The sequence below is a fragment of the Gossypium hirsutum genome, chromosome A07 (assembly GCF_007990345.1).
Source record: "Gossypium hirsutum isolate 1008001.06 chromosome A07, Gossypium_hirsutum_v2.1, whole genome shotgun sequence".
Taxonomy (NCBI): Eukaryota; Viridiplantae; Streptophyta; class Magnoliopsida; order Malvales; family Malvaceae; genus Gossypium; species Gossypium hirsutum.
The window spans coordinates 3,745,954-3,772,218 of NC_053430.1; the positions used below are offsets into that span (position 1 = coordinate 3,745,954).

Below are 26,265 nucleotides of genomic sequence, written 5' to 3' on the forward strand. Positions count from 1 at the left end.
GGATATCCCGACATTGAGTCGATGAGACACTATGTGTCGACTACTGTTAAAGTTTCGGATTTGTTCCGATGAAGTACTTTGTGTACTATAATGTTAAAGTTCCGGATTTATTCCGATGAAGCACTATGTGCTTATCCCGAAGTGTGGGCTGGATCCGTGTATCCGTCAGTGTCCGAGTTATGTTAATAAGGGTAAATAAAGTAAAGATTATTAAAGTACTGATTGATATTGAATAATAGCAATAATGTGTTTGAATTACCATGTTTTAAAGTTGATTAAGCTATTGTTTATAGAAATACCATTGAGAGGCGCAGGCTAGGTACGAAAGTATAAGGACTCAGCATACAAGCCGATCCCCGAACTCAAATTGGTGCAGTTTCTATCTTTTTGGAAAATGGCATTGCACCTAGGATGTCTTTTTGGTCATTTTGAAAGTATCTAAGTTGTTAAGTGATATTTTGGTATGTTTTGTAAATGTTACCAAATCCTTAAGTATGGTATGTTTTGATATGTTAGTGAAGAGTAATAAGAGGAAGTGTTGGTAAATATTGTAGAGAGAAGAAATGAAGATGTTATAAACTTAGTTATCAACATTTTATACTAAAACAGATTTGGACAGTAACAGTAGTCCAACTTTGAAAATATACCAAAAATAGTAAAAAGTGAATTAGATGATGAATAAAATATGTAATTTAAGCTTAATGAATCTATTTTTATATGGAAGAAACAAAATAGGTAAAAGAATTGTATTTTATGAGATATTTACGGTTTGGTGAAACAGGGTTAGAGCAATTTCTGGATTCCCTATTTTGACTTTAGAAATTCACCATAAATTGTGTATTAAGAATTAGGACTCAAACTTTATTTGTATGGATTCCTTACTGAGTCTATTTTTAATTGAAACAAATGGCATAGTCATTGGATTTCTGTACAGGAAGAAATTTGATTCGTAGTGCACAAGGGTCAGAGTATCCGAACCCTGAAATAGGGGAGAATTTTTCTACTAAACTGTATTAATTGGCCTGACCAAAAATTATAGAAAAAAATTAGTAAGTAGATATATGAGTCTAGTTTCAGGGAAAATTTACGGAATTAGATTTTGAGTTTTGTAACTCGAGATATGATTTTTTTAGCGACCGTGACGCAGATGGATAGTTTACTACGAAAACTGTTTAAGTGCTAAGATAAGTTTTGTAATGTCTCCTGCTCGACTCCGGTGATGGTCTCGGGTAGGGGGACGTTACATGATATGTTAGTGAAGAAAAAATAAGTGAAAGTAATGAGAAATAATGTAGAGAAAGAAAATTAGCAGATCTTAATTTGAAGTTCTGTATCTTAAGATAAAAATAATTTAGTGACTATGACACGGATGGATAGCTTTGAATATACATATAAGTCAATTGTGAAATTATAGCCAATGTTACTTATAAGCATGATATATACATCAAGGATGTGGAATGGAGAGGAGGAGGAGGAAAATATATATGAATATTCAGTTAGCATGGCTAATTTGCATGTTTTAGGCTCAGGGAATAAATTGAATAAAAGTAAAAATTTATGAGCAATTTTGTAAAAATGTCAGAAGTGATCAAATTGCATGAAATCAATTATCTTATTATTTAAATTACAAAGTTGAATGAAATTACTAATTTAGATCAAGATCGGGGGAAAAAATATTTTAGGGATTAAATTAAAAAGTATAGAAATTATGGAAAATTTTGTTATTTTATAGAATTCATTGGCTGTTATCAATATATAAGAATAATTAGGCTTGAAACAAGGATTAAATTACAAGAACTTTATTTTTCTGAGCCTAAGGATAAAATCGTCATTAATCAAAAGTTCTAGGGTAAAGTGGTAATCTTGCCTAGAGCATTAATTGAACGTATCAGAATATGAAATAAATAAAAATGATAATCAAATTTATTTATAAAGATTCGGGCGGCTCAAATATGAGACTTGAATGTGGAAAAGAAAAGTTTTCGGATTAGTGAAATTATAAACACGAACAAGCAACGAAGAAAGTTCGTGCAGCTTGAATTGAATTATTGAATGTTTGAATTGTATATTTATGTAACATGAATGTAAATTGAATGTTTAATGCATGCTTTGGGCTTTGAGGGCCCAATTGAAAGACGTTATGATTATTTTCAAATATATGAATAATAAATGATTCAGAATTATCTGAAAATGTTCAATAAACTCTGGTAATGCCTCACACCTTATTCTGGCAACGGATACGGGTAGGAGGTGTTACATATATAATGGGTGTATTTTATAATGTTATAAAAGAGCCTACTTATATTCATAGGTCAAATAATAATAAAATAATCTAAACTAATCAGTGTTTGATTGAAACAAATAAACAGAGTTTAACTAGAAAATTATTTCTAAATTTTGACTAAAATATGAGTCATACTTAACAAATCTTCACATTGACTCATATTTCCACACCGCCATCTTTGCCAAAGCCGAGCCTATCTTGAACTATGCAGGGAATTAACTGAGTCAAATCTATCATTAAAAACTGGAAGACTTCTAGCCTTCGACTTTTATATTGTCAAATCAAAACTAACCTGGGTTTGATTTTCGCGAACACAGTGCCCTAACTTTTCAAAACTTGCATCCAAAATAAAACCTCTCTTTAACGAAACAGTCATACCTTTTTCCCTACTATGATCAAGTTGCCTCCGCTCCAAACGAGTTAACTTCAACTTCGTAACGGAAGAGGGACGTCCGATTTCACCAGTTACTATAGAACCTTCCAGAATATTAAAACTGCGGTTCTTTCACCTTTTAACAAAACGAGAGCTCCACGAGATACTTAAATGTAGTTCGACTCAATATTGATTCTGCATCTTTTCAAGTCTAAAATACTTAAGGAGATGAGATTCTTTCGTAAATCAGGTACATACCTGACATCTGAGAGTGTTCTAATTGTCCCATCATGTATCATAATTTTAATAGTACCAATACCAATTACCTTACTAGATGAATCGTTTCCCATACGCATAACTCCACATTCAACTGAACTGTATGTGGAGAACCATTCTCTATTGAGACACATGTGGAAAGAACATCCCGAATCTAGGATTCACTCGGACGTGAGCTTGGAGTTATCGCTCATTAACACTAACAATTAATTATCACTGCTTTCATTGGCCAAATTAAAACCAGCGACATTTTCCTCGTTACTCTTAATAGCTATTTTATTTTGCAATTTATAATAATCTGCTTTGACGTGATCTAACTTTTTTTATAATAGCGACACATTTTGTCTCTTTTCTTTGATGCTACCAAAACGAAAGCTTGCTTATCTGCCTTACTATCCAAACCAAACTCATTGTCGAGTTTGTCTATACTCAACAAATGACCCTTCACATCTTCGAACGAGAGTTTGTCACTGCCATAAATCAGGGTCTCCTTGAAAGACTTGTATGAAGGGGGTAAAGAGCACAATAATAGCATAGCCTGATCTTCGTCGTCAATATGAACCTCAACATTCTTTAAATCACTTCAAAGAGTAATGAATTTACTGATGTGATCTCTAAGAAGTTCACATTCGTTCATGCGAAACGTAAATAGACGTTGTCATAAAGTCGCATAAAGAGTTTCTAACCTTTTCCATAAGGCGGATGAGATTTTCTCCATCAATACCTCCTGCAATACCGTATTCGCGAGTCACAACTAGATTCCAGATAATGTCTTTTCATCAAGCTCTTCTCATTCTGTTTGATTTAGATTCTTAGGCTTTTTCTCGGTAACAACTTTTTTCAAGCTAGTTTGAACTAGAATTGTCATCATCCGAACTTGCTATAAATTAAAATTTGTCTCACCATCGAACTTTTCAATTCCAAACCTTGTTGTTTCCATATCTGAATGGGCTGATCTATGAAAATTAAACTAGCTTTAATACCACTTGTTAAGATTGACCCGATTAAGCAACAAGTAAAAAAAAAGTAGAATAAATTGAGAAATTGCACACACAAAATTAACGTGGAAAAACCCTCCAAAGAGGATAAAAAAACCACAGGGTAAAAATAATTTTACTATAATGGCAAAAGAACGAAGAGGGCGAAAGATGGAGATAAAAAACTAAACCTCAAAAACTCGAAAATAAAGAACTCTCAAAACATAAACACAAAATTCTCTAAATGTGTTAGAACTATATTTTCTAATGTTGTAAAAGAGCCTATTTATAGACTAAATTCATAGGTCAAATAGTAATAAAATAATCTAAACTAATCAGTGTTTGATTGAAACAAATAAACATAGTCCAACTAAAAGATTATTTATCAGATTTGATTGAAATAGGAGTCATTTGGCTGAAATAAGAGTCATACTTAACAAATTATAATATACATGATATAATATGATTAATAAAAAAAATATTTTAGTCATATTTATAAAAGTATAACAATATATTTTTATTTATAATTTTGGACTAAAAAGGAAAAAATAAAACCCATAAAAGTGGCATTCATCAAACAAGGAAAAGGTTCACTTCTCCACCACAAAGGTTGGATAATGGATTATTTATTGTAATTTAGTATAGAAAGCGATTTTGAAGCCATAAGTAATATTAAACAGAAGTGTTTTTTAACTTGAAAGTAACAGTTTTTTCTAGTTTCTGTTTTTAACAAAAGTATTTTTAAGAACAAATGACAATTTTAATTTTTATAAAATATTCTATATAATATTTATATTAGATATATTCCTTTTGAAATTTATTTTAAATATATAATATATAATATTTATTTTTTTATATTTTTATATTTTAAATATAATTTATATATTGAATTAAATTTTATAAATAGTTAATATTAATTGCTTAAAAATATTTAAAATTATATTTCATATATTAAAATATTAACAAAAAATTATAATAGGTTATTTATTATATTCTTATTAAAACATCAAAATATTAACTAATTTGGACATTTTATTTTTTAAAAGTATTTTTTTGACAAATATTAAAAACTATCTTAAATTAAACTTTTCAAAAATACTTCTCAAAATAACTTTTTTCATAACACTTTTTAAAAACATTTTTCAAAACTAATGCTCTCCTTCCTCACTCTCCCATCCTCCTTTCTCACAAGTGAGACTGATAACTGTTTTGATTAACATCCATTTTAGAAAAAAAATGATTCTTATATATTGATTTTAAAAAGATCTAATTGCTAAATTCCATTCCTCTAAATCAATTTGATTTATGAGTTTTAAACTTTTTATTTATTTCTATAATTAACACATAAAAATTTCATTTTTATATTATTAATTATTATAAATTAAATAATAAAATTTGAATTGCATTTATTTCTTATTTTTCAAGTTAAAAACCATACTAAATCAATATTATTTGAATTGGATCATATTGATGAAATATCAATTTAGTGAGAGGCAAAAATAAATCAACTTATTTATTACTATGAACCGATTCAACTTTTGATTAAACTAATTTTTATATTTTTGTTAATTCTTTCGGAAATAGATTGTTTAATCAATTCACCCAAGATGGAAGATAATCCAACTAAATTTTAACAAAATTAAATAAAGGTAAAGTACATTAACAGTTACTTAACTTTGATATCTATAATAAAATAATCATTCAATTATCAAAAAATAACAAATCAATCTTATTAACCAATTTTCATTATAGACTTAACAAAAAAATGACTTATCATTTAACCGGTCACGTTAGAATCTTTGTTTGTCGTTTAATAGCCCTAGCTGAATAGTAGAAGAAGAATAATATAAAAATGAGAAGAAGAAGAAAAGCCAGGTCTTTTAATTATACCAATGAGGTGAAAAAAAAATTAGTACTAACTACTAACTATTAGAGATTGAAGAACAAAGATGAGCATTTACATCCATATCACAAGTAAGGCTGTCATTTTGTACACAATTTTTTTTTGCTAAAAATCATGTAAAAGAAGTCAAGACATAAAAACATAGAGCAACAAAAAAATCAGAGGCAACTAATTGAAACCCAGGAAAGGAAAAAGAAGATCTTACATAGATGAGATAAAACAAAAGAAAAGCTAAATAAGTGAGGAGGCAATATGAAGGCACGCGAACGGAAAGAAAGCAAAAGGAAAGAAAGAAGCTTAGGCCTTATTCTCTTGTAATAACCAGGGTTCCCTTGCCTCTTCATCTCCACTTTTTTTTTAACTGATTGTAATGACTCAACCTAAAAACAGAAATAATAAATCTATAAAAGCCTTAATTCCCAATAGAACCTAACGCCATTTATAGAAAATTGTTAAGAAAATCTATAAAATTGAGGTTGGTTCATAAACAAAATATCGTGTTTGGATTTCTGATCCTTTTTTTGTTTTGTTTCGGTATCCTTATTTTTTATATTCTTATTTTATTATTTTGTTTGGTTCTTAAATTAAGTTTTCACCGTAACAAGTTAATTGGTCATTTCACCTCTCTCATTTGGCCTGTAATAGATAATATTAATGATAATTAATTTATTATTTTTTGATAATATTAATAACTGATTTATTATTTTTTGAAAATTAAATGACTCAACTAAAAATTAAGTCACTATTTTATTATTAAAATCAAAGTAAAACTATAATTTTCACTGTTTTTATGTCAGCCCTATCCTCCTCCGTACTGGCCCCACAGTTTCTTTTCCATCTCTTATCCCATTGGCGCAATATTTAGGGGGGTCCCACTCCAAACTTTGGCGCGCATGCCCTAAATTCCCATCATAACAGTCTCTCCCTCTCCTTCCCAATCAACAAATCCCAACCCAGCTGTATTCTCAATCGACGGCCTACAATCTCCCATCTGCACCGCCTATCAACCATCCAATCACAAACTCGAATATCCGACGGTTCATATTCATTTCACGCGTTACACGCGTCACTATGCAAGTGTCCAGTCAACCTTGTCTCGAACGAATACATTTCAGATGCGTCTCCCCCTGTTGCTCTATATGTAAAGTAAACCCTCTTTTTCCCTGTTCTTTCTCAGTTTCTGAGCTCCATTAATACTCTCTTCGTTTAGGTTTTATTATTATTGTTGGTTTTTTTTATTGTGCATGTGATTGTCGTTCGCTTTATACTGTTTGGTTGCTGTAAAGCTGTTTTAAGAAGGAACATTATAGACTTCTTCGGCCGCTGACAGTCGTTTCTACTGTTCTTTTAGGGTTTTCTTGATGATTTTGATGTAGGAGGGTTAGGATAATAGAGTATTGAGAGATGGATAACCCTTGGCGGATCAAATTTGATTCTACATTGCAGTCATCGATGCTTTCAATGGCTTCATCGGCATCGCAGGAGCCTCGAGATCAGGTGATTAACGCTTATATTTATATATGTTTCAAAATCAAGCTTAAGAGCCGTAGTTTTTTTCTTTTTTGCCCGTAAAAAAGATCTGTTGTGAAGGTAATCTTGATGTTAGTTGTTTTTTCCTCTGCTTGGGGTTTGAGCGTTTCTATTAGGTGTGTGAGACGATTATACAGCGGGATAGGATACTTTAATCCGGAATATGACATTCCTGAAGGGCTAGTAGTTCTTTTTGATGTTTTAAGCTCTGTCATTGAAACGTATGGTGGTTGTGCAACAATTTCTGAGGTCTGTCTGTGTGTGGAAATCAGTGGAGAGGGGAAAATAATAAGTATTTGGAAGGAACACTCTATCAATCGCACGTTGCTGCTCTGAAGTATTTCAAAGTTTTCCTCTGGTAGAAAACTTTAAGGAGTCTTATTAAGCACCTTGTCACAACCTAAGGGTATGAGAGAAGCAGGGATGCTCCCAGAGTCCAATTTTGTTGGGAGGGGGATATGTTGAATGGATGGATGTACAATGTAGAGTAGGAAAATGGCACGCTGAATACTGCAACCTTGTTTATTTCTAGAAGAATGATTTCTTATATTTTCCTTTTTTTGGGTATTATATATTCAAAACATATGGTTTGCAAAATTATCAAATGTCATTTCTGATTTTACTTTCTGATTCAGTCATCATTGATAAAGGGAACTAACCTATGTGTTGTTACTTTTGTGTTGTGCGTTTGGATGCTTCCCTCACTTCCTACTTCTTGTTTTAATTAAATACAGATGGAGATGAATTATGGCCAGTATTTTCGCCAACATACTACACAGGATTTAAGTTCTACATTGCATGAAAGAGTGCAGGATCCCATGCGTCCAAACAATTCAAACTTATTTTCCCATAAGTCAAGTCAATCTGAGCTGGCAAATTCGTTTCTAGCTCTTCTATCTGGGCCACCATCACTTCTACAGTGTGATTTTCAGGAACTGTCAAGTCGAAAAGTGTTCAATGCCTCTAGATATGGTAATATTAATGATTTTGCAAGTGAAACTCCACTAGCCTATGGGACATTGCTGTCAGAAAACTGGAGCAAACAAAACACAGAAAATGGTGGAAATTGTTCTGCTGTTCCATCTAGATTGGAATTGAGTTCCAGCAGTAGTGGTGTTTCGGTTTTGCCTTGTAACTTTCATGCGTCTAACGTAAATATTCAGACTTCAGATCTGGCTGAAGTAGTCAATCATCACATGGTTCCCAGTACTGAGAAAGTAATGGACTTTGCTACCCTGAAAGGGGATTGCTACGGTACTGGCTCTGCAAAAGCTGGTAATCCCCATAGCAAAAATATACGGATGTCAATGAAGATACCTGAGGAATTAAACTCTTCTATATCTGATCAGTCATCAACTATTTTAAGTGGGTGTCCTCGCGTATTCTGTTTGGGTACAGGTGAGTGCATGATTGTAATTCTTGCTTTTGGTTAATTGTCATCCATATTGGATGTGGCCTCACATGTTTTAAGTTTTTACTTTGACGGAAAAGGTGGGTATCTGCTTCTCAGCAATACAGGACTTCTCAGTATTGTTTGCTCCTGTCATTTTTTTCACACATCTGTTTCCAAATTTTGCGAGGTAACTTGCTCATGTCTATTATGTTCTCTGTGTTTTGTAGCCCTAATGCATGTTTGCATTACCCATTTGGAGTTGGTTCATGCTTAGAACTTGCTGTCATGTTGCAGCATGCAGGATTATGCGATATGAACCCTGGGGATGCTGTTCACATGGAAAGTGGAGGGACCATTGCACGATGGCGGAAACTCTACTTTGAGAAGTTTGGGGTAAGAGTTACATTGCCCTTATTCCCAATGCTTACTTCAAATGATTTCCTGAATTTTTGCTTCATTATCACAGATATGCGTGTCTCATGCTTACATTTCCATATATGAATAGTTTGTTATTTAGAATTTAAGCTATTCCTTGTCCTTTGAGGACTATTTGATATTTACAAAATATGACTAATTTAAAAAATCAATAGGACCTCCATAAGATGATTAATCAAACTTCTTGATAGTGTGGCCCATAGGCCATAGGAGGTTATGCTTCATGGCTTCCATGTATTAGCTTTCATGCTTTTCTGCAAATCTTGTGCTATTATGTTGTGAAAGTTGCATGCTTCTGGAAAAGGGGGAAAGGGGGGTCAAGGCACATAAAAGCAAACGCATACTGGGTTTCTTATTGCAATGGTATTATAGACCTTACTGCCACAATTATCAATTATCTTGTTGATTTCCACATTCTTAACCTTTGGGATTGAAAACTTTATTTCTTATTGGCATGTCTTTGAAGCAACGAGAACACTGGATGGTGATGTTTTTATGATGCTTTAGATCAGGGTTCCTGAAGATCAGAGTGGATGGGACTGGCCTGAAGGATTGTTACCAACTACTGGTTTGGTGAAATCTAGTTCAACCGTGCCCAAAATATCTATTACTTCTCACGTGGCTAATCCAATTGGTTCATCGCAAGCTTTGTCAAGGTGCGTGGATAATAATTCCATGATTCTGAGTAATGTTCACACAACAAAATTCTGCTATCAGTCTCTTGTATAACAAACAAGAGCGAAAGAATGAAGGTAATATTAACTTTCTTCTCAAGCGCTTTTTTGGTGCTTCCTAAAGCAGTTTGCTTGATGTTGCTGATGGCCGGAGAATGGAGTGTGCTTTCTCTAAGAGTTCAACGATGTCAACATTTGGTGGTAGGGATTCAGCTAATGGTTGTCAGTCTGTGTCCACCTGGATTGATTCTATATTGTGTTGAATATTGGCAATATCCCACATTAGGAAAAGATAGAAATGGAGGGGGTTTGGTTTGTTATATATAGAACCCCTCCCCCTTTGGTTGTATCATCCCAAAATCTTCTCCTTTGTAATATTTCTAGAGGAAATATTAATTTGGTAGTGTCCGAGGACGTAAGCTAAATTGGCCGAACCTCGTTAAAACTCTGGTATTTTATTTCTTATTTGTTTGCTTTTATTTAATAGCTTTATGTTGGTTATATTTATTTAGTTATTATTGCTATAAATATCTAAGTGAGTTCTGTCTAGTTGTTGGGTTTTAAGCGGGACCATTGTGACCCCTCCAATTTAACTGGGAATTTTCTTAGTATAATTGTTGGCATAATAATTATCTAAATATTTCTGATAATATTGTTATTAATATTATCGTCGCTTCCGCAACAATTGGTATCCGAGCCAAGGTTTTGTAGTATGCTCTGTGTTTGCAGCTTAGTCTGATCTTACACATCAGAAACATTTCCTAAAGCTTGTGGGTATTCTGCATTTGGTGGCTATTAAGTAGAAGCTATGGCAAAAATGACAGAAGAAAAACCATCCATATCAACAACTTCCACTTCGTACATTTTGCCGAGGATTGGAACTGCAAATACGAGATTTGTAGTGGAAATTTTTGATGGAACAGGTCATTTCGGCATGTGGCAAAGTGAGCTTCTAGATGCCCTCTTTCAACAGGGTCTAGATATTGCCATTGAGGAAGAAAAACCAGAAGGGGTTGATGATAAAGAATGGAAGACCATCAACCGATTGGCATGTGGTACAATTCGATCATGTCTTTCCAGAGAGCAGAAGTATACATTCAGTAAAGAGACTTCTGCAAGTAAATTGTGGAAAGCATTGGAGGAGAAATTTCTGAAGAAGAACAGTCAAAATAAGTTACATATGAAGAAAAGACTGTTTCGTTTCAGTTATGTTCCTGGTACCACGATGAACGAGCACATTACCAATTTTAATCAGCTGGTGGCTGATTTGTTGAATTTGGATGTGACTTTTGAAGACGAAGACTTGGCGTTAATGTTGTTGGGATCGCTTCCTGAGGAGTTTGAGTACCTTGAAACTACTCTACTTCATGGAAAATCGGAAGTAACTTTCAATGAAGTAACTGCTGCATTGTATAGCTATGAACTACGCCGAAAGGATAAGTTGAAAGGTTCAGGTGAAGCAGCAGTGGAAGCATTGGTAACAAGAGGTCGTCAGCAAAGTCAGTCTAAGGGGAAGAGAAGAAAGTCCAAAGGTCGAGCTGTTGCCAAAGATGAATGTTCTTTTTGCAAAGAAAAAGGACATTGGAAGAAAGATTGTCCAAAATTGAAGAAAAAAGGGAAGACTCCGCAAGATGCAAATGTTGCAGAATGCAATAGTGAAGCAGAGTCAGACTTTTCTCTTAGTATGACATCTTCAACATTATATGCAGATGAGTGGATCATGGATTCTGGTTGTTCCTATCATATGTGTCCCATTCGGGAATGGTTCTTTGAATTTCAAAAACTAGATGAAGGGGTTGTTTACATGGGTAATGATAACACATGTAAAATAGCCGAGATAGGTTCAATTAAACTGAGGAGTCATGATGGATCTACTAGAATTTTGCGGGATGTACGATATGTCCCAAAGTTGAAGAAGAATCTCATCTCTTTGGGGTCGTTAGAATCTAAAGGCCTAGTTGTGACAATACGAGATGGAGTTCTTAAAGCAACTTCAGGAGCATTGGTGATGTTGAAAGGCATAAGAAAGAACAATCTGTATTACTACCAAGGTAGTACAGTGGTCGGGACAACAGCAGCAGCAATTACGAGTACCAAGAAGGACGCTGAGGCAACACAGCTGTGGCATATGCGTTTGGGCCATGCTGGTGAAAAATCCTTGCAAACTCTAGCCAAGCAAGGATTATTGAAAGGTACAAAGACTTGCAAACTTGAATTTTGCGAGCATTGTGTTCTGGGAAAACAACGAAGGGTGAAATTTGGCACTGGGATTCACAATACTAAAGGTATTCTGGATTATGTGCATTCTGATGTATGGGGACCGTCCAAGACTCCATCACTTGGAGGAAGACGTTATTTTGTCACCTTTATTGATGATTTTTCCAGACGAGTTTGGGTGTTTCCTATGAAGAACAAAGATGAGGTGCTTGAAGTTTTCCTTAAGTGGAAAACTAAAGTTGAAAATCAGACAGGAAGGAAGATTAAGGTTCTCCGATCAGACAACGGTGGAGAATATAAAAGCGATCCTTTCCTGAAGATATGCCAAGATTGTGGCATAGTAAGGCACTTCACCGTAGGTGGAACACCGCAACAGAATGGGGTGGCAGAGCGTATGAATCGAACGCTTGTGGAGAAAGTTCGATGTATGTTATCTAATGCTGGATTAGATAGAAAGTTTTGGACTGAGGCTGTGACGTACGCTCAACATCTCATCAATCATTTGCCATCATCTGCTATAAATGGCAAGACTCCTTTGGAGAAATGGTATGGAAAACCTGCTACTGATTATGACACCTTGCGCATTTTTGGTTCTATTGCATATTATCATGTGAAAGAATCAAAGTTAGATCCAAGAGCAAAGAAGGCTCTATTCATGGGCTTCAATGCTGGTGTTAAGGGATATCGTTTGTGGTGTCTAGAGGCAAAGAAGACGATAATCAGTAGGGATGTTACCTTTCATGAATCTGCCATGGTGAATAAGGTAAATCCAGAAGGAGTGAGTAGTACTTCGCTGCAGGTGGAGTGTACTCCGCAGCAGGTGGAGTTTGAGCAGAGTGTGGTAATTCCAGCAAAAGGTACCACTAGTGATTCTTCATTGGCAGATGCAGAGTCAGATGAGGAAGAGGTTTCTACCCAAGAACCTCAACAGCAATCAGAGCCAATTGCAGTCAGAAGGCAGAGACGAGAAATTCAGAAACCTGCTCGTTTCACTGACATGGTAGCTTATGCACTTCCAGTTGTTGATAATATTCCATCCACTTACACCGAAGCCATTCAGAGTTTAGAGAATTATAGATGGTTAGGTGCAATGGAAGAGGAGATGCAATCTCTAGAGAAAAACAAGATGTGGAAGCTGGCACAACTACCAAAAGGGAAGAAGGCGATTGGTTGCAAAATTTGAAGACACTATTGAAGTTTGTGTTATGAGAAGATGTTCGAAGATGTGGAATATCGCCAAGGTGGAGATTTGTTGAATATTGGCAATATCCCACATTAGGAAAAGATAGAAATGGAGGGGGTTTGGTTTGTTATATATAGAACCCCTCCCCCTTTGGTTGTATCATCCCAAAATCTTCTCCTTTGTAATATTTCTAGAGGAAATATTAATTTGGTAGTGTCCGAGGACGTAAGCTAAATTGGCCGAACCTCGTTAAAACTCTGGTATTTTATTTCTTATTTGTTTGCTTTTATTTAATAGCTTTATGTTGGTTATATTTATTTAGTTATTATTGCTATAAATATCTAAGTGAGTTCTGTCTAGTTGTTGGGTTTTAAGCGGGACCATTGTGACCCCTCCAATTTAACTGGGAATTTTCTTAGTATAATTGTTGGCATAATAATTATCTAAATATTTCTGATAATATTGTTATTAATATTATCGTCGCTTCCGCAACATATTGAAGACTAGAAACCCATCCCTTGCCTACTCTAGTTTGCAAAATTTAAGAACCCTGGGTCGAAATTATGATGCAACTGCAGCTAAAATCACAGGTGATATTGTAATTTCTGACCGAGATGCTGCTTCCTCTAATGTGGAGTTAAAGCTCGGGCAACCTTATCAGCCAAGTCAGCCTATAGGAAATTCTGCTCTACCAGTTGTTGCACCCAAACATTTTAAGACAGTTGTTGGTCCTCCAAAGTCATACCATTCTGAGAAGATGGTTGATCGAGGTGGGTAGATCTGTCTGCTCTTTTCTCATTGCATACATGTTATAGGTTTTTTTGTTTGTATATTTTTGGGTTTTTGTACCGTGGCTAAGAATTGTATTATGATTGATTCTGGAATAATGCAGCTATGTTTTGCGGGAAGGAGGAAGCTAGGCAATATTGTCTTCAGGAGGCAGACTCTTCTAACACTATGGCAAGAAGTCAACAGAGCCTATTGAACTTTTGTAAGCATGCATTTGCAGCCAGCAGTTTTGTGGATGCTACCAAACCTGAAAGCCGACTTGATGCCACAAAAAATATAGTAGTTCCTGCACGTTCACCGCTACCACTGGAAGGGAGTGCATGCTCTAAAGGTACTAATAATACGGTCAGTGAATTTAGCATGCCAAAGATATTTCATTGTGGATCTAGTACTACCAAGTGTGACCCACTAAATGCTCCCCTGAAAATTGGAAATAGTTTAGGGAGGCAGTTGAATATGCCTGAGTTGGGTTTCTGCAGATTGACAGAAAAGGGCAAAGATGCATGTCTGGGATGTCTTCCTGCTGGCTTTTCCGATGCAATTGATCCAGCATTGAGAATCCGTAAGCAGGTGGAAAGTTCTAGAATTGCCATTGGCATGATGCCTGGTTTTTCATCAGTGCACGACATGAACTCGCGTCAGTCCTCTAATATATCTTCAGGTAGACTTGATGAGAGAAGCTGTCTGAACCTTCCTGGGAACTCTTCCTTTGTTGGAAATAATGCACATACTGATCAAGCTTTTCTTACAATGAGTAGTTCATATTTGGGCTCTCGACATATTTCTCAACCCTCTGCTGCTACAACGGGCTTTGTGTTAGCTACTTCAACTTTTGTTCCAGGTTCAACTTCTACCACCTCAAAACAAGAGGGCCCTTTTTTGCTTGATGATAGTATGAGACTGCTTGCGTTGAGCCAGATTTCAGAGTTGTCAAAGCGACATGCAATTTCTTCAGTTGGAATGAGCCATGAGCTAGGAAGATTAGATAGAACTTCTAATCCTAATATACAGCATTCTCTTCTTGAATCATCAAAATCCAGGGAAGGAAGGTGTGGATCTATTCTTCCCAGCAGGCAAGATGTTTTTGAAGTTGCTTCATCATCATTTCCATCTGCTGCTGAAAAATCAATCCCCATGACAGGCAAGTGATAATGTTGAAGAATTTCCATGTGACTTGCTCATGTTTCCTGGTTTTCCTCTAGATTATATATTTTAATGCTTTTTATTTTCGTCATCCAGGTTTAAGCAGTTGCTGTGATTTCTCACAATTGACACAAGGGCATCCACTACATTCTAGAATTGACATGCCATGCCAATTTTCTAATGACCGTTTTTGTGATCAGTCTACATCGAGGTTAGTTTTTAATATGCTAGATGAATATAAAACTTGCAGTATTTGAAGCTTTCAAGTTTAATTAATGACTAATGAGGTGTTATATCCCTTTCCTAGCCCTATTCTTTTGCTCCTCTTCTTTCCCTTACTAATTAATGAATCTGCTCACTACTACACAAACATCTTAATATATCATATTTAGTACATGTTGGTTGGTTAGATGTGTATTGTAACGAAGTCAGTGGTGAATTTAGTTCTTGATGTTATCCTTCTGAGCTTTATTTTCATCATTCAATGTTTTAGGTTCATCAGAGGTGAGAGCATCACACAATCGAGTGGGCATGCGAAATGCTGTCAGAGAGTACCTTGCACATATTCTCGGGGTGACTGCATCTGCTCAGTCCATGCAAAGTGCTTAGAAGGATATACCAAGTGTAGGTTTGAAGGATCTTGTGTTGTCTCCAAGGAACAAGATGGTGTATGTTGTGAAGCACATAATCCAGCTGCTTCCGAATTTGTTAAAGAGCATATCAATCTGAATGACAGAACTAATTTATTAGATCAAGGGGGGACAGTGAATGGGCAACTTCCTATGAGAATTGCCTGTCATGCTTCCCAGTGGAGAGATGTTCCAAGCAAGCAAAAGGAGGCTTGTAAAATGACACAAATTAATTCATCAGCTGAGTTGTTAGATGCTAGTGGATGTGCTGGAGACCAGTTTGGAGCTGCTGCAGGTGTGCATGGTATTGGTTCTGCTATAAATGAAGCTGACTCACTTAAATGGCAGGGCATGTCAAATATTTCTTCTGGATGTTCTGGGGCTGCTGTCACCCAGGCATCAACTGAGGTTAACAATGTGGATTCTTCTACCATTGATGCTGGAGACAATGAATATAGAAATGATCTTGTAGTTGACGAGGGATCTGGTATTGATAAATGTTCATCAAATGATGAACTTGAAAGTGAAAGAAGTGCTGAGTTTATTGGTGTTTCTTGCAGGAATAAGATAAGGAATAACAGATCAGCCAAAATTCCGAATGGGCAGTCATCTCTTAGTCTGCTTGATGAGCTTAAACTCCTAGATTCATTGACATGGAAAAAAGGTGAAAATCAAAGTTATATGAGCCTTTCTGGTATTGAGAGGATCAATCATGGGAAGAAAATAAGGAAAGGCTTGAAAGGTGGCAAGAGAAAGAGAGCAACTAAATTTAGGATGCTGGATATGTCCTTTGCTCCTAAACTTTCCTTACAACATTGCCCCGAAGGTAATGGCAGTCATCACATGTCCTCTCGTTCTTCCAAGGATTGGCAGACCCTCATTCCATCAGTTTTAGAATCATATGAACCCACTCATCTGATTCAACCAGGAGAGCTGGCTTCAGCTAAAATAGTATGTCGGAAAAGAGATTTGTCTGATGTGTACAATGATCAGGATGGTGAAAATTATCAGGTTAAACTGAAAGGTGATGATAGGTTTGACAATATCCATGACGTTTCAGGTAGAAAAAGGTTAAAGCAGAATTTGGCTTATAATTCCTTCGAGAAGTTAGGGTCACCAAAGCCTTTTAGAACCGTTGAAAAAACTTCTAATAGTGATTCTGTATATTGCACAAATGCATTTTCATGTTCTGAGACTGTTTGTGATAAGAAAGTTAGGCCCATTGTATGTGGAGAATATGGTGAAATATGCAGTTGCAAGTCTGCCGCAGCTGAATTTAAGACTCCAAAAATTGTTCCTCTGAGCAGGGTTATTAAAAGCTTGGACCAACGTAACCTTCGAAAGAGCTGTAAACCCAAAATTACTTCGATGTCAAATAATAAAAGAACAGCCAGCACCACAGGGTACTTATATTCTGATTTGAAAAAAGAGGAAGAAAATGGAGCACATCATGTTTCATTCTTTGATGAAGCAAGTGTTTGTCTTGTTGAAGAAGGCAAGAAGACATGTCTGGGAGAAAGTAAACAATTCCATAACAAGTCATTCATCTTGGAAAAAGGGAATGCTGACGGAAGTGAGAAAAGTTGTGTTCCTGATGCCATTACTTGTAATTGGTCAAATGCAAGGTGTAAGGAAAGTCGTAAGCGTAGCCTTTCTGAGCTAACAGGAAAAGGTAAATTTTAATAATTATTTTGTAATAGTTGCAACAAATTAATATATTTTTCCCTATATTTTGATGCAAAGGATATCATGGGTGTTAATAAGGATGGGGCCAAACATGTCTTTAAAATGTGAACTTGATTAGTGTATTTTTTAATGCAAGGCATTTTTAGGAAAGCAAAAACTTTCAGCTAGAACTAATACATTTATCTTGGCCTGCATGCTGATAACACCTAGCTCTCAGCATACATGTACACTTGTTACACCTATTGTGGTGGTTTTGCATTTTCTTTATATTTCAATTTAGATGCAATTTGCAATTGACTTATTTATATTGTTTTGATGGAATTATAACTTACCTGGATCTATCCTGTCCTTTCTTCCTTTTCCTTCTCTCCTTGCTTTTTCACTGTGGTTACATCTCTATGTCTACCATCTTTACAAAGAAAATTGAGTGAACTTATTCGATTTCTTCCTTGTTTGTGGACACTGCAATTGGTGTTGTTTCTGTCACTCATAACAGTTCACAATCATGGAAACACCTTAAAATTTGAACTTCTAGCTGGAGAGGCCAAGTTCACATGTCTATGTGTCATGTGATGGAGTCATGATGTGCTCCCTCCTTCATGATATGTAGTATGTTACATTTGGTGTGCTTAATAAAATTTGCATATGCTACTAGTGGTAAATCTTCATGGAGCATCTTATAATCTCTATTTAGCATTTAAGTGAATAATATTGGATATGCTGCAAGTGAATATGCTGCAATGAATCTGGTTTATCTACATGCCTGGCAGCATTTTTACTTGTGATGTTTGATTTTGTCGAGGATCATTGATTTCCCCCCTTTAATTATCAGGTAAAGAGTCTCGTTCTGACAGTTATCCCCTTGTGGAGATCTCAAAGTGCATGCCTAGGATAAAAGCGAGGAAAGGTTTAAACAAAGCTGATGATGTTGAATGTCGTGGACAAAGATCATGCGACATTAATCCTGTAAAGTAAGCTTGTGAATTAGTTCTTACTTTCTATGGATAATTTCACTAATTTTTTTATAGATGCTTGTACAGCTTTAAAATTACAACAATTCGGTTAAGGCTAACTGCAACGGTATTATAAATTATGTTACAGAGCTATCGACGAGCTTAGGTGCTCTTCCAGTGCTGATTCAGATGCATTCTGCTGTGTTTGTGGAAGCTCAAACAAGGATGAATTCAATTGCCTATTGGAGTGTAGTCAATGTTCAATCAGAGTATTTTACTCATCTCAAGTTTGTGGTTGACTTGCTAAAGTATCATTCTGTAACTCTGTTTTCATAATACACAGGTGCATCAAGCCTGCTATGGTGTTTCAAAAGTCCCGAAGGGCCAGTGGTATTGCAGACCATGCAGAACAAATTCTAAAGATATTGTAAGAAGTTTTGACTAAGTATTTAACATATGAGGCTATTTCATTTCAGTTTCAACATTGTTTAGTTGCTAATCTTTCTTCTTTGTGTTTTAATGTGTCATGTACTTCTTGTGTGCATTCTTCTTGTTCCATATCTCTCTTGTGGTTCGGTTTGTTATACTCACTCGTTCTTATCATCTCTTAGGTGTGTGTTCTCTGTGGATATGGCGGTGGTGCCATGACTCGGGCTTTACAAAGTCATACATTTGTAAAAGGCCTTCTAAAAGCTTGGAACATTGAATCAGAGTGTAGGCCTAAGGACACAGTTTCGTCTGCAGGAACTATGGTTGATGACCAAAGTCTAGTTGTTGGTAAGGAATTATGTAACTTGCAATGTAAAGATCTCGGGCTGTCAAGAACTGCTGTTTGGAAAATGGATATGCAGAATAGTTTAAACAATATTCAAAACTCGCCTTGCTCTGTTGGCAAGTTAAATGTGTACAATAGTGTAATAGCAGGAGTGCTTGATCCATCTGAAAAACAGTGGGTTCATATGGTCTGTGGGCTCTGGACTCCTGGAACTCGTTGCCCAAATGTCAACACCATGAGTGCTTTTGATGTATCTGGTGTTTCTCGTGGAAGAGAAAATGTGGTAAGTTTAATGATTTAGCAAATATAGAATATCCTGGACAGGCCTGAACTTGCAAATTTGACGTGTATCTTTGGTCATGCATGTCCCATGGAAGATTTGTTTCTTGTTTTCTAGATGTTCTGTAACTGTTTTTGTTTCCGTTTGCATATTTACCTTTTATTTTTTCTAAAAAAAAGAGGTTCTTGCGTACCTTTTCATCCAAAGATGATTTTGTGTGAAGAGGCTTACATTATTTTTGGATAAACTTCTCCTTTAAGTGACCATAAATTTATTTCTTCCAGGTTTGCACTATATGTAACCGTACTGGTGGTTCATGCATACAATGCAGGGTTGTGGATTGTTCAGTTCGGTTTCATCCTTGGTGTGCTCACCAAAAGGTTTCTACTCAAGAACCTGAATTTAATTGCACTACTGTTATATTCTACGGGCAATCTGTTTTTATCTTAGGTTTAATTTCTGCTGTTTCTGAAGCAATCAAAATTTCCCCTTCTATATTCTAAGCTTTGAGCACTTCACAACCTTATATTTTCAAAATGTCTTGAATGCCATAATTCGTTGTGCGTATAAGTAATAACACTTCTCATAGGACTTTTCCAAACTCTATCTCTATGTGTTTCCTCAATTAAATATGTAAAGGGAAGGTTGCTGATCATGGTTATGGATTTTGGCTGATTGTCTGATAGCGGTTTTGGTTTTTCCTACTTACTTTGTTATATTGCCTGCAGGGTCTGTTACAAAGTGAGGTTGAGGGGCTTGATAATGAAAGTGTTGGTTTCTATGGAAGATGTATGCTTCACGCCTTACACCCCATATGTGAGTCTGATAGTGATCCCACCAATGGTAAACTGAGTTTTCCTAGGAAAGGGGAATCAACCTGTGCTCGAACAGAGGTACTTTTTCTATATTCTGTGTGGGGGTGAATTAATTGAGTTATCTCAGCATGGGACACTCATATTATGATCTGATTGCAACTCTGGTAGGGTTTCAAAGGCCGCAAACAAGATGGCTTTTGGCACAATCCCTATGGTCAGTCAAGAAGAAAGAACGGATGCCTTGTTCCTCAAGAGCAGTTAAACGCTTGGATTCACATTAATGGGCAGAAGCCATACATGCAGAGGCTTCCAAAGCTGTCAAAATCAGATATTGAAAATGATTGCCGGGTACATTAAAGTTGCTTATTCAACAGTTGCCTTCATTTGGATTCAGTTTGCGCTACTCTGTTGGGTTCTAGTAATTAGCACGATCATATTTTTCTTTAACAAGCAGTGGACGGATTACTTCTGTTTTTCCCAGTGCCCATGACATCTATTCGTAGTACTTTTTCCATATGCTAGCTTAACTGTATAATTGTAGATGTTTATACCATAATTAGTCCTTGTAAGCCTAACTGCTCTGCCTTCCCATTACATACAGAAAGAATATGCTCGCTACAAACAAGCAAAGGGTTGGAAGCATTTGGTAGTTTATAAATCTGGCATACATGCTCTTGGTCTTTACACATCTAGATTCATTTCCCGTGGTGAAATGGTTTGTTCTTCTCACCTATCAGGTAAACCTAATTCTCTTCATAATTGCAAAACCTGACATTAATCATGGCGTTACTAGGTGGTTGAGTATGTCGGTGAGATTGTGGGGCAACATGTGGCTGATAAAAGGGAACTTGAATACATGTCTGGCAGAAAAGTTCAGTACAAAAGCGCATGCTACTTCTTCAGGATAGATAAAGAGCATATCATTGACGCTACTCCCAAAGGGGGGATTGCCCGTTTTGTCAACCATTCATGTCTGGTAATTATATCTCCTAGAGTTCTGCTTAAATTCGTTTAAATGTTATTTCTTTTAAGAACTGGGGTCACTTTCATTATTAAAATTGATGGAACCCTTCTGGAGGACTATTGAATGTTGGGGAAAAATGTATTTGACTTTGTGATTCAATTGCAGTTAGTGAAAAGCTTAGAAACAAAATATGAATGCGTTAAGTCATTACACATGTCTGACATTACTGTATTTCTTTTCTGGTTACCCCTATGGCACTTGAGCTTACTGGATATTTTCCCAACCTTTTCTTTTTCTAATGTCGTTCTATTTTATTATCCACGTTTCTGACATGAGACTTAATGTCTTTGACAGCCTAATTGTGTTGCCAAAGTGATTTCTGTGAAGAATGAAAAGAAGGTAATTCCAAATTCTGATTCTGAGTACATGCAAATAAGATTCAAACACACGTGACATGACACCACGTGCGTGCACGGATACATATGTATAGATATGTAAGTATATGCACTGCATAAAATAGAGTGTCGGTAATATCATTTAGGTTGTGATGGCATTAGTAATCTCAAACACAAGCTGCTGCATTACTTGCATCGAATGTTTGAAAAACATGGTTGATCTAAATAATTTTGTTGACAAGGAATCAACTTGCATTTATTGCAAGTTAAAACATGGGGGCTTAGAGTTTGTCCAAAAAGTTATAGGTAATATAACTGCGATGGAAATGGCGAATTGATTGAGTGTTGTTGTGGGTGGCAGGTAGTGTTTTTTGCAGAGAGAGACATATATCCAGGAGAAGAGATAACATATGACTACCATTTTAACCATGAGGATGAAGGTAAGAAGATCCCTTGCTTTTGTAATTCAAAAAATTGTAAGCGTTTCCTCAACTGATTCTATCACACTAGCCTCACTCCCTTCTTATTGTAATACTAATTTAATTATATTATATTAGTCATTCCCAATGGGTTTCCTCTAATACTGTCCTCTTTGTTCAAGTTTTTTCATTTTTTAGTATGGGAGAGAATAAGGTTGCAAGTGTGATAGGATGTATTTTTAGTGGTGATTGTACAGATTACCTGTGCTAATGTTTGGTGTCTTTCATATGTTTTGATACATCTAAGGCTATTTCTAGCTCTTGACAACAACAAAAGAAAAACCGTTGAAGGAAGCACAAAATGTAGAATGCACAAATCTTATACATGAATTAATTGAAGGGTTACAGAGATTTGCCCCTTTCATGGTGATTTGAAAATCACTCAGTTCTCATGAGATTTTATTTACTAAATGAATTTTATATAATAATAATTATTATACTCATGTAATTTTTGTATTTTTTAATCTTTTATTATGAAACAAGGGAAGTTTAATTAGGGTTAGCGCATTTTTTCTCAAGTTTCAATATTTCTCGAAAGAAATGACAAGTTTAATCTTTTATTACAAAACATTTATTAGAAGTTCATGGGTTGGGCTTGACTTATGGCTCAAATCCTAAAAGCCTTTCAAGCTCAAGCATGGCTGATCCGTAGCTATTTAAAAAAATAATATAATATTTTATTTTATTTTAATTATAAAAATTTATAATTTTTTTATTTTTATTTTAAATTGTAAAAACAAATTAAGTTGGGTCAGCCAAAAACTTGAATCTACGCGAGCTTGTGCCATGAACACTTTTGTCAGTTGCATGTTTGGAGTTGAGATCCACATGACAATTACGTGTGGTGGAATTTGAACTTAAACAGTCAGTATTAAAGTCTCAATCTTTGTTATCAATGTAAAAAATTCAGCGGTGTTAATTTTTATATTTTTTAATACAATGCATAAAATTATGAATAATCTTTAGGCTTTCTTTGTATTTTTGAAAATAGTGTTCAGAAAATAATTTGTAGAAAATAACTTGTTTTTCTTGAAAGGTTAATAATTTCTAGTGTTTGGATGAATTTATGTAAAATATTTTTTGTTTATTAGATTTTTTAAAAATATTTCATAAAAATTGTATTCATTGAAACAAACATATATTTAATATTTTATTATATTTTCATTGTTTAGTAAAACAACAAAAATTTGTTTTGCAAAACTATAGAAAACGAGGTTTAAGAATGAACTGTAAATAAGAAAAATTGTTTTTGAGAAACTAAATTGTAGAATAGTAAAATTTTGGATTTTAGGTATTAAATCATAAAAAAATATATAAAATTAGAATGTAAAGGACTGTTTTCTTCGACAATTGAAGAGAGTTTCTCCTTTGTTGCTTTGAAAGTTTTCGCTTTTTGTCTCTTAGATATTAAAGATGATGAACGAAGCTTTAAAAACCGATTGAATGAACCGTTCAGAACCAGTTAAGTTGGGGTTTCCGATTGAATTATTATTATTTTTTTAATTTTTTATGACTTTTAAATAATTAATTTAATTAGAACAAAATCGATCAATTGAATCGGAACCAATAATTTAAATGATTCGACAACTACAGTTGCAAAAAAACTTGATTTCTTTTAGGGATTGAGATCTTCTCCATTACTCTTTCACCAAATGGGAAATGATTGACCATTTTTAATTATTAAATATAAACATCTTTTTTTGAAATTATTATATATAAAATTGTTATTTAATCACATATTAATAAATATAAACTTTTTTTTTGGAAAGCAACAAATATAAACATATTAAAAGTTATTTACTCAAAAAATTATAATTATAAAAGTAACTCAAAAAAAATAATATAAATAAATATTAAATGAAAAAATATCACCCAAATTTTAATATAAAATCATAAACTACGTAGATTCCTCGTATTTCTTTCTCTCGTATGAAACAAGGTGATCTTCAAAACGTGGAGAATTCTACTTGAATAATGAGATTTTGAGTTATTTGCTCGACTTTCATATTTGACTTTTTGTTTTCGTCCTTGCTGCTTGTAACTTTCTCTCTTTGTGGTTACTTAGTTCAAGAGTAAACTTTTTCTTATCGTTGGTTACTCCATCGCCATTTGAAACCTTAAATGGTGTTTTTGGGGTTTTGTGTAAATATTTTTCTACCTTAAGTTGATTGGAGTTCTTGTTGTTTTCGCTTTCATATAACTATTGATTTGTGATAATCTGAATGAGTGAATATATGATACTTTTGATAATATTTACTTGTGTAGAATTCTGATTGTATCAAATCAAAATTTCCTTTATAAAATTACACATTAGACTAAAGTTAATGTATAGTTTTGAGATTTATCCCTTTAATAGAAATTTATATACTACAAATATAATATATACTTGTAATGAGATGAATGGGCCAATATATATTTGAACCTGATTTTGAATGAACTGTTCAAAACCAATTAAGTTGGACTAAAAACTGATTTAATTAAATCTCTATTTTTTAATTTTTATGACTTAAATATTAACTTAATTAGAATTAGAACCAATAATTTAAATGATTTGACGACTATCGTTATAAAAAAACTTGATTTCTTTTACGGATTGAGATCCTCTCCATTACTTTTTTACCCAAAAATAAATGATGACCATTTTTATTTATTAAATATAATTTTTTTCTTGAAATTATTAAATATAAAATTATTATTGAATCACATATTAACATTCATATTAAACTATAAAAAACATTTACATTATTATTTAATTATATAAAAAATATTTATTAAAAAGTTATAATTACAAAAGTAACCTCATAAAAATAATATAAATAAATATTAAATGAAAGAAATATGACACCAAATTTTAGTATAAAATCCTAATCTACATAAATTTAATTTAACTAGCCTCATATTTCTCTCCCTCATAATTTTTCCTTCCCTTGTAAAGAAGTTGATCTTCGAAACACTAAACATAGCTCGAAGATTTTTACTTGAATAATGAGATTTCGAACTATCTACTTCACTTTCACATTTAATTTTTTATTTTCGTTCTTACTCTACCGCCATTTGAAACCCTAAATGATATTTTTGGGATTTTATGTAAAATTTCATATACTTTAAGTTAATTGGGATTTCTGTTGTTTTCATTTTTATCTAATTCCCAATTTGCAATAATCTGAATGAATGAATATCAAATACTTTTGGTAATATTCACTTGGGTGGAATTCTAATTGGAAATAAGGAGTCTTGCAACTAGGGTTGCAAGTTGTGGGTGAGATGATTACTAATACATCGCTTCGCTTGGGATTGAGAATGTCAAATTCGGCATATTATGATCCAACTGTGGCTAAAGACGAATCTAGGGGGCTGGCAAGGGCCCTAAAATGTAAAATTACTATTTAGACCCTTAAATAATTTTTTCTAAATTTTAAATTTATAATCGTAAAATTGCATTTGACTCCCCTAAAATTATAAAAAATTAATTTAATCATTTAAAAATTATAAAATTACTATAAAAAATTAAAATTTCATTATTCCCTTCAAAAATTGTTCTGGCTTTGCTGCTGTCTGTGGCTGATGCTAGATTTCCTTTCGCCGGACAGAATCTATCATTTTGTCCCGTAAATGAACAAGCTGCGAGTCATGGTTATCTTCCTCCGCTTTTTTTACAAGAATCGCAGGCAGTTGCTAATAATCGGTTGAATCGAGCTATCCAACGGAAGGTTTTACTTGCTTATATCAAGTGCAAGAATTCAGCGGCATTTTCGGCGAATGATGCTCCGGCTTATTTTGCAAACTATTTGCATTCGACTGTCTGCTGTCGATATGCCTGTAGATGCACCAAATTCTTCTCACTTGCATCCCATTATGACGGCTGTCATGATGCTAGATGTGACATTTGCAACACTGTTCGGTATAATACTGTCGTTGATACATTTCATCCTGACTTTGAACATGTAAAAGGAGGTCTTCTAAGAGTTACTGGTAGTGGAGACTATGGCCAGCCCAGATATGGTAGTTCAGAAGCCATGCAACTTTTGCCGAAGCGTTTGAAGCTGGGAAATCCTACTGCTCCCAGCTTTCCTTATCATGGTATGTTTTATACAATGGCTCCACTGAATGTT

The 26,265-nt window shown here is 34.5% G+C and overlaps 1 protein-coding gene across 3 annotated transcripts; it reads left to right on the forward strand.

Moving 5' to 3' along the window:
- The first annotated feature begins 6,758 nt into the window (after positions 1-6,758).
- LOC121231981 (uncharacterized) lies at positions 6,759-22,515 on the forward strand. 3 transcript variants are annotated; one of them, XM_041117227.1, is made up of 22 exons: positions 6,759-6,959; positions 7,165-7,310; positions 8,078-8,741; positions 8,835-8,923; positions 9,031-9,129; positions 9,679-9,827; positions 9,970-10,096; positions 13,739-14,015; positions 14,138-15,175; positions 15,274-15,388; positions 15,671-17,478; positions 18,325-18,463; positions 18,594-18,714; positions 18,789-18,872; positions 19,057-19,503; positions 19,785-19,880; positions 20,229-20,393; positions 20,484-20,663; positions 20,917-21,030; positions 21,109-21,291; positions 21,634-21,678; positions 22,036-22,515. In XM_041117227.1, exons 2-22 carry the CDS (start codon positions 7,218-7,220, stop codon positions 22,168-22,170), a joined length of 6,168 nt encoding a protein of 2,055 aa, XP_040973161.1. In that variant the 5' UTR covers positions 6,759-6,959; positions 7,165-7,217; the 3' UTR covers positions 22,171-22,515. The 3 variants fall into 3 exon arrangements, with proteins under 3 accessions (XP_040973161.1, XP_040973162.1, XP_040973163.1); XM_041117228.1 differs by lacking the exon at positions 6,759-6,959 and having other exon boundaries at positions 6,967-7,310; positions 9,973-10,096; XM_041117229.1 differs by lacking the exons at positions 6,759-6,959; positions 7,165-7,310; positions 8,835-8,923 and having other exon boundaries at positions 8,589-8,741; positions 8,964-9,129.
- The last annotated feature ends 3,750 nt before the right edge of the window (positions 22,516-26,265 follow it).